Source organism: Myotis nattereri (genome assembly GCF_964212035.1).
Source record: "Myotis nattereri genome assembly, chromosome: 13".
Taxonomy (NCBI): Eukaryota; Metazoa; Chordata; class Mammalia; order Chiroptera; family Vespertilionidae; genus Myotis; species Myotis nattereri.
The window spans coordinates 20437251-20450225 of NC_138088.1; the positions used below are offsets into that span (position 1 = coordinate 20437251).

At 44.6% G+C, this 12975-nt stretch overlaps 1 protein-coding gene across 1 annotated transcript; it reads left to right on the forward strand.

The window, feature by feature from the left end:
- Positions 1-2670: 2670 nt before the first annotated feature.
- Positions 2671-3456, forward strand: LOC308529182 (U1 small nuclear ribonucleoprotein C-like; the record flags this gene model as incomplete). The annotated part of the gene is made up of 2 exons (XM_081105196.1): positions 2671-2684; positions 2835-3456. 2 exons carry the CDS (start codon positions 2671-2673, stop codon positions 3454-3456), a joined length of 636 nt encoding a protein of 211 aa, XP_080961322.1.
- Positions 3457-12975: the final 9519 nt, after the last annotated feature.

The following is a 12975-nucleotide window of genomic DNA, read 5'->3' on the forward strand; positions in this document are numbered from 1 at the left end:
CTGGCCTTGGTGGTTTCTAGTGAGACACTGTGACCTGGGTACAATGATAAGAAAGAGACCGATGGATATATAGAGTCTGGGAAAAGTCCATCAGTTGGGATGTATAGTAAAGTGGAACTTCAGAACAATAGAGAAGGATAATCTTTCACTAAGTGGTGCTGTGAAAACTGGGTGTCCATATCAGAAAAAAATGAAATCAGATCCTTACCTCACATAATTATAGACATAGCAATAACAAATCCTGGCTGTATTCTAGACCTCAATATGAAAGGCGAAACAATAAAGAATTTAAAATATAATTCATATATATATATATACATATATCATACATATATTCTAGGCCTCAGAGTAGGGGAAATTTTCTTAACATGTTATAAAAAGTGACTACCATAAAGGAAATTATTGATAAATTTTGCTACATTAAAATTGCATTAAAATTTAAAACTCCTATTAATCAGGATACTGTTTTTAAAAAGTAAAAAGCCAATGTGCGAGAAAATGTTTTTCCAATTCATATAGCCAACAAAGGATTCAGATCCAGAATGTATAAAGAGCCTCTAGAAATGAATAAGGTATACAGTCAATAAAAATGTAGGTAAAGAATTTAAGCAAATTACAAAAGAAGAGAACCAAATAGCCAATAAACTTTTGAAAAGTGCTCAGCATCATGAGCAATCTGGGAGAGAGGAACTATAACCATTGTGAGGCTACCGCACCCTCATCCAGTAGACTCTAAGAAGTCTGAAGTGATGGGCAGTGATGAGAATTCCCACCCAGCTGGTGGATGTGTATAAGCTGATACAACCACTGGGAGAACCACTGACAGTTTCCTAGGAAAGGTAGACATCTGCATTCTTTAAGACCCAGGGCACAAGAGCGAATGCTCAGGAGCACCAGGTCATGCGTACAAACATTTTTCATATTAGAAACTGGAAAACAATTTAAATGTCCATCAAACTAAAATGGATAAACAAATTGTAGTAGACCCTACAGATGGAATGCTACACAGTAAAAAAGACTATGAACTCTAACTGCATACAAAACCATAGTTAATCCTAAAAATACTATACTGAACTAAAGAAACTAGAAGCAAAATTCTTGTTGCATAGTTTCATTTATATAAACATCAACAGGAGGTGAAATTGAATTTTAGTGTTTAGGGATGTATATTTGGGTGGTAAAAGCATACTAGTAAGAAGCAGCAAAGAAATTATGACCAAATATTTAGTGATTAGTTTTAGGGGAGAGGGAGGAATTGTGCAAGGAACGTGCACACAGTAAGCAGGGAGGCTATGAGGTGCTGGCAACATTTGATTGCTTCACCTGGTTGGTGGTTTTGTGGATGTTTACTTTATAACAATTTGTTAAATTGCAGGGGGCGCAGACCTGAGGAAGGAGTCAATTTATCCAGTTAGTGGTCGAACAGACCTATGCTTTCATTAGAGGCAGCCTGGCTAGGGATTAAGTGTACTGGCCTCTGGACCAATCAACTTGGATTTGAATTCTCTGGCTCTGATACCTACTACTTGCTGTGTGACCTTGTACACTTTGCTTAACCTCTCTGTGCCTTGGTCGTCTTATCTGGGATTATAATGCTACCTAACGTAAGCTTATTAGCACTTAAACGTGCAGTAAACTATACAGGAGCTTTGCTAGATAAGTAAACATTCATACATTCATTCAACATGAAATTCCTTGTGTGCTTGTGGTAGGCTGGGCCCTTCAATACGCCCTCACAGGCCGGGAGACTTGGGCCATGGTGCACACAGAGCTCTCAGAACTGGGGCTTCATCTTAGAGTCAATGTGGCTACGTTCCACTGAAATCCAGATCAGATTGCGAGCCCGGGCCAGGCTGAGCCCACTAGCTGCAGGGGCTCCCAGGTTGGGCATTCCTGCAGGGTCAGGAAGCCAGGCAGGCCTTCCCCGGCTGCCTGCTTCTTCCGGGGGCATGGGGGCTGGCGGTCTGGCACCAGAACCCCGGTGGCCCCTCCTACTTCAGGGCTCCGAGAGGAGAGGGAGGTCAGGCTGTGAGAAGAGAGGAGCCGGGGGAGTGGAGGAGCTGGGGGTCCTGGCGCCTTTTATCCCGTCCACAGAAGGAGTGGAAACAGAAGTGTGGGGGTGGGGTGAACAAAAAGAAGGAGCCAAAAGCAGAGAATGGGGCCAGGCCAGCCAAGTGCTTTGTGTGGGTCTTAATTAAGCCTGGAGGCCCCATTGTTCCTTTCAGAGTGAACATATGTTCAGGGCCTGGCGGAGGTCTGGGACTGAAATTTCAATGGTGCCGGGTCCTGTGGTCGCCCACGGGCGGTGGGGGGCTGGGGGGGCGGTGTGGGGAGGCTCTTCCCAAGCCCAACAAGAAACCATAGCATCTCACAGTCTCCTTCGCGGGAGGAGGAAATGAAACAACTAGAATGGGTAGCAGAGCCCCTGCCCACCCCAGGGTGGGAAAATGAGCAGGCCGTTCGGCCCTCGGCGAGCCTCAGTTTCCCAGGGTGCTCCATTCAGATAGACCTGGCTGAGGTCACAGACAGGCGCCCATACCTGCTACCACGGGAGCAGGGGCCACCCAACGGCCGACAGCCCTCCAGCAAAGGGAGTGAGCTCCAGGCAAGTCAAGCCTCTCATGCTTGCTCTGCTGTCCACCTTGGGCAAGTGACTCAGTGTCTCCGAACATGTTCTCTCGCCTGTAAAGTGGGGGTGATGACTTCCATCCCATGCCTTTGCGGTGGGAATTGAGGAGGCGGATCCCCGTGGAGCCCTCTGTACACAGCGCCTCACGCGTGTTTGCCGTTAGCAGCCGCCATGGTCATGACCAGTGAGCCTTCCCCTCCTGGAGGCCTGGTGGTGACAGGGAAGGCACAGGAGCCCGTGAGCACGCTCAGAGCAGAGTGAAGAAAGGACCACAGCACAGAGTGGCCAGCGGCCTGCAGAACAACACGCCCAAGTCTTACCGCGACGACTGCGACACACACCTCACCCAGGTCTCTCCATCTGCGAGGAAGACACGCTGCAGTGGCAGGAAACACAACGAGAATGTGAAGGACCGCCGTCAGGCTCAGAGCCTGATTCACAGGACAGCCGCAGCGTTTCAGCAAGGAGAGACGCCGCCTGCTCCATCCTCTGCTTCGCCTCCCGCAGGGCACGGATCCCTGAGTCTTCCGGGTCCTCCTCGCCCGGGTGTGAGGCCAACACACCATCCGAGAGGCCCTTCCTTGATGCCAATGATGGATCCTCCTCCTCCTCTTGAGATGATGCCAGTGGGACCTGCTCCTGGAGTGCGGCTGCCTATAGGAGGGCACATGCCAAGGGGGCCTGGGTCCCCAGTGATGAGACCTCCTGCCCGTGCCAGGATGGTGCCCACTCGGCCAGGAATGAGGAGCCCTTTCTGTCAGTTTATATTACTTGTTCGGCTGCAGGAAATCATGGTGCCATGCCTCTGGGTGTTTCTAACAGCATGACAAGGAAGACTCCCTCCCTCTTCCTGTCAAAGGGAGAACGGTTTTGGAGGGAAGCAGTGGGACCAAAAAAAAAAGCAATTTTCATTTGTATGATGAAAAGTGAAAATAAAATTGTCAACTTATTTAGTTTAAAAAAAGAAAAGGACCTCCGCACAGTCCATCCGGGCTGCAGACACTCAGATGAAGAAAGGGCTCTGTAGACGGGAGGGTTGAAGGTCTTGCAAAACCCGAGTAAGTCCAGGGTGGGGTGGGCTGTGAGCCAGGGAGTAGCATCGCAGGGGCGCGTCAGCAGGGTGCCCAAGGACCCCGCAGGCTGACCTGGCTGGCTGGAGGTCCTGTGGAACCTGGTGGGACAGAGGCTCGGGGTGTTGTTTGAGTGGGAATGTGAAACATAAACCCAGGCAGGCGAAGACTCTGAGCATCTCTTTCCTTAGCTCTCCAAGCAGAGCCCTGAACTCAGGTATCCCCCAATCCCCCCTTCACTGTAGGCGCAGGGAGCCACGGAAGCGCTGGTGGCTGCGGGCACTGCAGGGGCAGCAGGTTTCCATCCTGTGCCGAGGGAACTGTGGGTGAGACAGCCTGAGTGGGTGAGACAGGGACGGTCGCCAAAGAACCCACGAAGCTGCTTCTAGACCTAGAGCGAGACGACCAGCGTTTAGAAGCAACCACACCCAGAGAGCGCCCGAACCAGTGACAACTACAGCCGTCAAACAAGGACTTCCCTGGCTCTCCCCCTCCCGGGCTCACCCCACAGCCAGCAGGAGCCCACCCGTCCGTGCAGGACCCCACCTGCTGCAGGTCTGAGCTGGGGGAGGGGAGACGCCCTAAGTAAAGTGGGAGTTTTTCTGACACTAGACGGACATTCTGTATTTGGAGAAAGAGGCTAGGCGTTTGTTACCTGTCAGCGGCTGGGAACGCCCTCCCAGGCCTTTCACCGAGGCCGAGATTTCCATTTCCGGAGAGACAATGAAGAGGCAGATGGGAGAGCCCCTTGCAGGGGCCATGGCGGAAGTGACGGAGCTGCTTTCTCTTTGCCTCCTAGCAAGTCCGGCTCATCAGTGGATAGTATGGTGTCTTTTATTTAAGAAAAGGACAATATCAATGGAAGGAAACCAAAACGAATAAAAACGGTTTTCAATAAAGAGAAGGAAGAGACAGGATTGGAAGTTAGATTTCTCTGGAAGTATCTTATTTCATGGTTTTGACTCTGGATCCAGCAAAATGTCTTCCATAACCAGGAAATAAAGTTAAATTTAAAATTAATATTTAAAACTAGACAACATGAAGCATATGAATTTAACTACAGTACAAGGTTGTGGTTTAACCACAGGGAACTATTTCATGACAGTAATGATATAACACAGTAATATGTCGCAAGGACAAAAAGAACTTCAAAGGTATCTTAAGTGGTAACTGGTAACTGTGTTTTAACAATAAATATTACTACACAACCTTATGTTAGTAGCCACAGAGTGCTTCACCCTCAAGCTAATTCACACGCAGCCTCCAGCAACTGGCTAAGGTCACCATTGAAGGTGTCCCTACCCGCCTGTGGCTCCACGCTGCTGCTCCAGGTAAGCTAAGCCGATGCTGACTGAGATCCTCTCTCTTCCCCTGTCCCTCTGGATTACAGGAGGGCCATGTGCCAATGGCCTCAATCTCCAAGGAGTCTAAGAAAAGTCGTTGATTTTCCGTTTATTCCCCCTTTTCTTGTTGTAAGTATAGAATGATGACTCCCAAGCCCTTCACATGTTGAAGCTGAGATCAGAAGTCCCATCCATAAAGTCATTGGTTATTTTAAGAACCCCCTCACTGATTACTTTGGAGGGTGTTAGAAATAGCTCAGAGTTCAGTCAGAGAGGCAAAACCACCCGGAGCTACTCATACGAAAGGACTTCTCACAGGGACTGACCTTACTCCGTGGTGGGGCCTGGTGGGGCCTGGTGGCGCCAGCGATGGCAGGCTGTTGCTTCCCAGGCAGCTGCTGGATGGAGCCTGCCGCTCACAGGCAGGCAGGTGGGAAGAGGAGATGGGCATGAGGGGAGGGAGCAACGGTCAAGTGGACCCTGTGAGGATGAGCGAGAACCCTCACCCATCTCTTACCACCTCCAAGCCTCAAGCTTTGATGATGTTGGTGACATCTACCCTTCATTATGGAAGTGAACACACCCCTGGCCCAGGAGTTAGAGAAGCTGAGGGGCACCTGGCAGGAGCTAGAGTCGCTGCAGTCTGGCTCCTGTCCCACGTGGACAAGATTCACCAGCAGGGGAGCAGCAACGTAGATGAACTGTGTGGTGCCCGGCCTTGACCTGCTGAGCATAAACATGTATAGATGCCTGCTGCTCCACTTTGCATTCCAAGTCTTGTGCGAAAGTGGACTGCGGGGCACACTCACCTGGAACTCTGCAGGGAAGGGGATTCTGGGGAACATAGGTCAGTTTAGTGACGTTAACCCAATACATAGCCACCACACTGGACACATTCATTACTGTAAGAACAATTAAGTAAAGGAATAAGTTTAGCACTTAGCCTTCCTTTCCCATACAAATTTTATTTCAGGGTCATTCACTCGTTGATGAGGGAAACTTTTCATTCTGAGGCCAACTCACTCGGATCTCTGGCAGTTTGCAGCAGACATCCAGGGAGCGCTGGTTCTCCTGGACGCGAACTCTCCAGCAGGCTAGCTCAGGCCTAGCTCATTCACATCATGGTCTCGGGTTTGAAATTCAGCAAAAAGAGCAAGTCTTCATGAATAAATGCTTTTCAAACTTCTGCTTGCATCATGTTTGCTAGTGTCCTATTGGTCAACACACACCAAACATGGACTCTTCATCCCAGTTGCAAAGGATGGAAAAATAGACCCACATCTCTCAGTCGCCAGTGCAGCACTGTCACCGTGCAGAAGGGTGGGCACGGAAGACACCTAGTTGTCTTACCATCTACCACAACCACCTTGCCACAGCCTCTGTAATTTCAAGCAGATGTTGTGGTTTATTTTCATTAAACTTTGTATTTTAAGATAATGGTAGAGATTCTTATGTCATTGTCAGGAAAAAAATGCAAGGAGATCTTTTATACACTTTATTCAGTGTCCTCCATTTAAATGTGTTTTTCTGTTTGTTTCTTTGGTCTCTTGTTCCTGTCTTTTTAAAAATGTTGTTTATTTATTCAGCAGACATTTTTGAGCCTCAACTCTGTGCTAAGCAATTCAGGCTTTGAAAATGTATGGGGCAATGCCAAGCAGGTGCGTTGGATGAACTGAGGGAAGAAGCTTCACAAAGGCAGCGCTGTTTGCCTTTTCTTGCCTTCCTGCATATTTTTTAGGATTCCAATCTTGTTTTTTAGTGTATCAGTTTGTATATTTTTCTTAGTGCTTTCTCTGGAATTACAATATGCAGGGTGGGGCAAAAGTAGGTTTACAGTTGTTCAGACAGAAAATAAAACAATGAAAAATGATACAAGAATAAAGTCTGTGTTTTGCAGACTCACAACTGTAAACCTACATTTGCCCCACCCTATACGTATGTGACTTACCACAGTCCACTGGTATCAACATTCCCTCACTTTAACTGAAGTGTGGAAACCTTTCTTCCATTTAGATGTCTTTACCTTCCCCACTTTTAAGTACTTTAAATACGATTGTCCTGAATATCGTATGGTGTTACAATTTTTGTTTCATCATTATATGATTCACTAGAGGCCTGTTGCATGAAGAGATTCGTGCAATAGGCCCTCCTTTCCCCTGGCTGCTGGCACTGGTTTGCCTCCGGCACCTGGGGCCCAGGCCTTTGCTCTGGCTGAGTTCTGGCCAGAGCCGGCCCTGGAAACATCAGGCCTCACTGCTCCGCCGGCCCCATCTTTGTTGGAGGTTAATTTTGCACATTGCACTGATTAGCCAGTGGGAGGCATAGCGAAGGTACAGTCAATTACCATGTTTGTCTATTATTAGATAGGATAAGACTCATGAAAGAGATATTCTATTGTATATGTCCATAGTTTTGCTCTTTCTCTTGTTTCTCTCTTCTTTCCAAATCCCCAACAGACCTTCTTTTATCACTTTCTTCCTGTTTGAAGAATTTCCTTTATCTATTCTTTAATATAGGCCTGCTAATGACCAATCTTCAAGGGTATCGTGTGTTTTTTTCTTCATTCCTGAAGGATACTTTTGCCAGACATAGAAATTGTACTTAGGTTTTTCCTTTCAGCACTTAAAAAAAATGTCACTTTTTTCTGGCCTCCATGATTCAGATAAGAAATCTGCTTTCATTGGAATTGATGTCCTTCTATAAGTTAACGTGCTATTTCTCTCTGCCTGCTTTCAAGATCTTTTCTTTGTCTTTAGTTTTCAGAAGTTCAATTATGATGTGTCTTGGCATAGATTTGTTTAGGTTTATCTTAGTTGAGGTTAGCCCAACTTCTTGGACCTGTATGTTAATGTCTTTAACCAAATTTGAGGAGGTTTTCAGCCATTATTTCTTTGAATACTATGTCAGCTCCACTCTCTTTCTCTTCTCTTCTGGGACTGCAATGAAACAAATGTTAAGTCTTTTGTTATCATGCCACATGTTCAAGTTGGGTAAATTCTATTGAGTTGTCCTCAAGTTCACTGGTTCTACTCTCTATTCTCCCTGTCTACTAATAAACCTATCCAGCAATTTTTTAATATTTTCTAAATTCTATAATTCCTATTTGATTCTTCAACTTCTTTGCTAAGATTTTTCTAATGTGTTTCAAGAGAATTTATAATTCCTTGTTGAATCATGTTTATGATAGTTACCTTAAAAATCCTTGTCAGATAATTGCAGCATCTGATTCATCTTGGTATTGTCATTGGTTGATTGTCTTTTCTCATTCAAGTTATAATATTCCTCATTTGGGGTATGGTTTGTGATTTTCAATTGTATCCTGGGTATTTTGATATTGTTTTAGGAGACACTGGTCCTATTCAAATTTTAACTTAACTTGTAGTCACCCTGTTTAGATTTAGTGTTCTGGTCATGATCTACTTCTGTGGGTTGTGTTTCTAAGGACAATCTGGTTTTCAGAAAAACTCAAATGGAGGGAAAATTTACAAAATATTTGACCGATATTCTTCAAAATTGTCAAAGTCATCAAAAACAAGGGAAATTGGAGAAATTGTCCTAGACCAAGGAGCATAAGAGACATAATGATTAAATCCTATCTAATAAAAAAGAAACATGATAATTGGTGTACGACCGCTACCCTTCCCATTGGCTAATCAAGGTGATATGCAAATTAACTGCCAGCCAAGACGGCAGCCGGCAGCCAGGCAGCTTGAAACTAACATGAGGCTTGCTTGCTTCAGTGATGGAGGACTCCAACGTTCCCCACCTGCCTTGCCGGTCTCTGAGCTTGCAGTTTAAGAAACATAGTTACAAATATAGAAGCTAAACAAAACCCCAGAAACCAGCTTTCAGCCGGCTGGGATCTCAGAGCTGGAGTTGATACAGAATTTCGATTATAGAACCGAAACAAACCAGATACCTGCTTTCAGGAGCGGAGGCCTAAGAGCTGGAGCCTCAGAGCTAAAGCTGGCCCAGAATAAAAAAAGAAAAAAAGGAGCAGTTGGGAGCTTCAGTCCCAGCCTGAAAACAGCCCTCAGCCCCTCACCCAGGCGGGCCAGGCACCCCAGTGGGGACCCCCACCCTGATCCAGGACACCCTTCAGGGCAAACCAGCCAGCCGCCACCCATGCACCAGGCCTCTATCCTATATAGTAAAAGGGTAATATGCCTCCCGGCACCGGGATCAGCGTGACAGGGGGCAGCGCCCAAACCTCCGATCACCCTGCAGCTCTGTGTGTGACAGGGGGCAGGGCCACAACCTCCCTATCTGCCCTGCTCTGTTCCTAACAGGGGAAGGCGCCCCAACCCCCTGGTCGTCCCTGCTCTGTGCCTGATAGGGGGGAGCTCCCCAACCCCCTGATCGCCCTGCGGCTCTGTGTGTAACAGGGTGCAGTGCCCCAACCCCCCCCACCCCACAGGCCCTGCTCTGTGTGTGATGGGGTAGAGCCATAACCTCCCCATCGGCCCTGCCCTGAGTGTGACAGTGGTGGCGCCCCAACCCCCTGATAGGCTCTGCTCTGTGTGTGACAGGGGGTGGTGCCCCAACTCCCTTATCGACCCTGCTCTGTGCGTGACAGGGGGGAGCTCCTCAACCCCCTGATTGACCCTGCTCTGTACATGACAGGGGGTGGCGCCGCAACCTCCTCATCCACCCTGCCTTGAGTGTGACAGGGGGAGGTGCCTCAACCCCCCAATCGGCCCTACCCTGAGCGTGACTGAGGGTAGCATCACAACCTCCCGATCCGCCCTGCTCTGTGCATGACAGGGGGCGGCGCCCCAACTCCCCAATCGGCCCTACCCTGAGCGAGACTGAGGGTGGCATCGCAGCCTCCCAATCCACCCTGCTCTGTGCATGACAGGGGGCGGCGCCCCAACTCCCCAATTGGCCCTGCTCTGAGCCCAACCAGGGGCTGCACCTAGGGATTAGGCCTGCCCTCTGCCACCCGGGAGCAGGCCTAAGCCAGCAGGTCGTTATCTCCCAAGGGGTCCCAGACTGCGAGAGGGCACAGGCCGGGCTGAGGTACACCCTCCCCCCCCCCCCCCCAGTGCACAAATTTTTGTGCACCAGGCCTCTAGTATAATATAATATCCCGAATAGTATCCTGGGACAGAAAATAGACGTTAGGGAAAAACTAATAAAATCTGAATAGACTATGGAGTTTAGTTAATAACAATGCGTTAATACTAATTGTGACAAATATTTCATAGTAATGTACAATGTTAACAATAGGAGAAACTTGGTATGGGGTATATAGGAACTCTGTATTATCTTTGCAACTTTTCTCTAAACCTAAAACCATTCGAAAATTAAAAGTTTATTTTTAATAACCAAATGGAAATCTTGGGACTAAAACATTACTAGATGGGCTTAACATCAGATTGAAGATGGCAGCAGAAAAATTCTGGGAAATTAGTCAGACTGAAGAACAGAGAGAAAAATATATTGAAGAAAATAAAATCAAATTTGTGAGACAATAACAAGTAGCCCAACATGAATATAATTAGAGCCCCAAGCGTAAAAGAGAGTAAAATTGAGGCAGAAAAAAATTTTTCAAAGAAATAACAACCAAAAATTTTTCAAATTTAATATTCATTGATTCACAGATTCAATACTCTCAGCAAACTCCAAGTAGAAGAAATATAAAGAAAAACATGCTTAGGCACATCATCGTCAAACTGCTGAAAACCAAGAATGAAATGAAAATCCTAAAAGCATCCAGAGAAGACACATTACATAATAACAAATCAATTACATAAATGCCGTGTGACTTTTCATCAGAAAAAAACAGCTGATGCAAACAGGAAACAGAATGAAACTATTAAGGTGTTGAAAGAGAAAGCTAAAATGTCAATCAAAATTTCTATATCCACCAAAAATATCCTTCAAGTTGACTACAAACTAAAGACCTTATCAGAACAGTACAATTTGAGATGATAATAGTAGACCTGAGCTATAAGAAATGCTAAAGGAGGTTCTTCAAGCTGAAGGAAAATGATACCTATTGGTAACTCACATCCTACGGGGTGAAATAAAGAATGCCAAAGGTGGCAAATAAGTAGGTAGGCATAAAAAGCTATGCTATTTTGTAATTTTCTCAAAAAAAGAATAAAAATAATGATGTCAAGAAAGTGAAAATGATAATTATGTTAGATAGGTTTATAATACTGTGGAAGTAAAATATATCACAAACAGAAAAAAAGGATGGAGGGGACAGGTACATAGCATTATGTTGTTGGAAGGAAATAAAAACAATAAAAAGGCATTAAGAAGTTAATAGAGAAAAGGAGATGAGATACTAAAAAACATTTCATTAACACCAAAAGAGCAATGGAGGAACAAAAAAAATGGAAAGAACAATGAAAAACAAGTAGCAAGATGGTAAACCTACATCCAACCACATCAATGATTACCTCAGACGTAAATGTATTACACAGTCCAATTAAAAGACACCGATTGTCAGAAGAGACTGGATTAAAAAACAAAACCCAACTATATGTTGTCTACAAGAGAGATAGTTCAAATACAAAAGCACAAATTGGTGGAAAGTGAATTGATAGAAAAAGATATACAATGCAAACACCAAACATGGGAAACCTGGTGTGATTATATTAATGTCAGATGATGTAGATTTCAAGACAGACCTTATAAGAAGAGATACAGAGTGCTACTTCATAAGGTTAAAAAAGACAATTAATAAATAACATAACAATTCTTAAAATGTATGAACTTAATAACAAATTTCAACATTTATGAATTCAAGCTGGCAGAACAAAAGAAATAGACAAATCCACAACTATAGTTGGAGATTAAAACACTCTTCTCTCAGTTACCTATAAAGTAGTCCAAAAAAAGGTAAGGCTATAGAAGGTCTGAATAGCATTATCAACCAATTTGGCCTAATTGACATTTGCACAATGCTACATCCAATAATCACAAAACAGAAATTAATTTCAACTGTGTATAGAACATTCAAGAAAGACCATATTTCAGACCATAAGTTTTAACAGATTTCAAAAAGTTAAAAATTTATAGAATATTTCTCCAGTCACAAAGGAATTAAAATATAAGCCAATACACAATAAATATCTGGGGGGGGGACCAAATAATTGGAAATTAAATAACATACTTCTATATAACCCATATCATACAATAATTAATTATGTAAGTTTTCACCTTAAGAAGCTAGAAAAAGAAGTAAATAGAAGAAATTCGCCTGGCCGGCACAACTCAGTGGTTGAGCATCGACCTATGAACCAGAAGATCAAGGTTCGATTCCTGGTCAGGGCACATGCCCAGGTTGCAGGCTCAATCCCCAGTGGGGCATGCAGGAGGCAGCCAATCAATGATTCTCTCTCATCATTGATGTTTATATCTCTCTCTCCCTTCCTCTCTGAAATCAATAAAAAAAAAAATTTTTAAAAAGAAGAAATTCAACCTAAGTAAATAGAATAATAAGTATGAGCAAATTCAATAAAATGGAAGAGAAAAATGAATAAAGACAAAAGTTTATTTTTTGAAAAGTTTAATAAAATTGATTACCCCCCGAGCACCCTCACACACACACACACACACACACACACACACACACAAGACTTATCAAGAAGAGAGTACAAATTATCAGTATCAGGAATCAAATGGACACTATCATTAGACATCCTACAGGCTTTGTTTATTTTTTAATTAAAATATTTTAATTTTTGAAAGAAATTTTAAGGATAAAATTATATCAATCTTAAACACTCTTTTAGAAAATAGAAGAGGACAGAGCACTTGTGTACCATTCAGGGTCCACACAAGATGTTAAACCGTAATTTGAAGTTTATATAAAGAAGTATTAACAGGAGGTTGGTAAAAAGGGAAATTGTCTAGTTGGAATTAGAAAGAGCCCTAAAGAACAGAGGAGTAGCCAATGTAAGGAGTAGCTGCTGTTCCT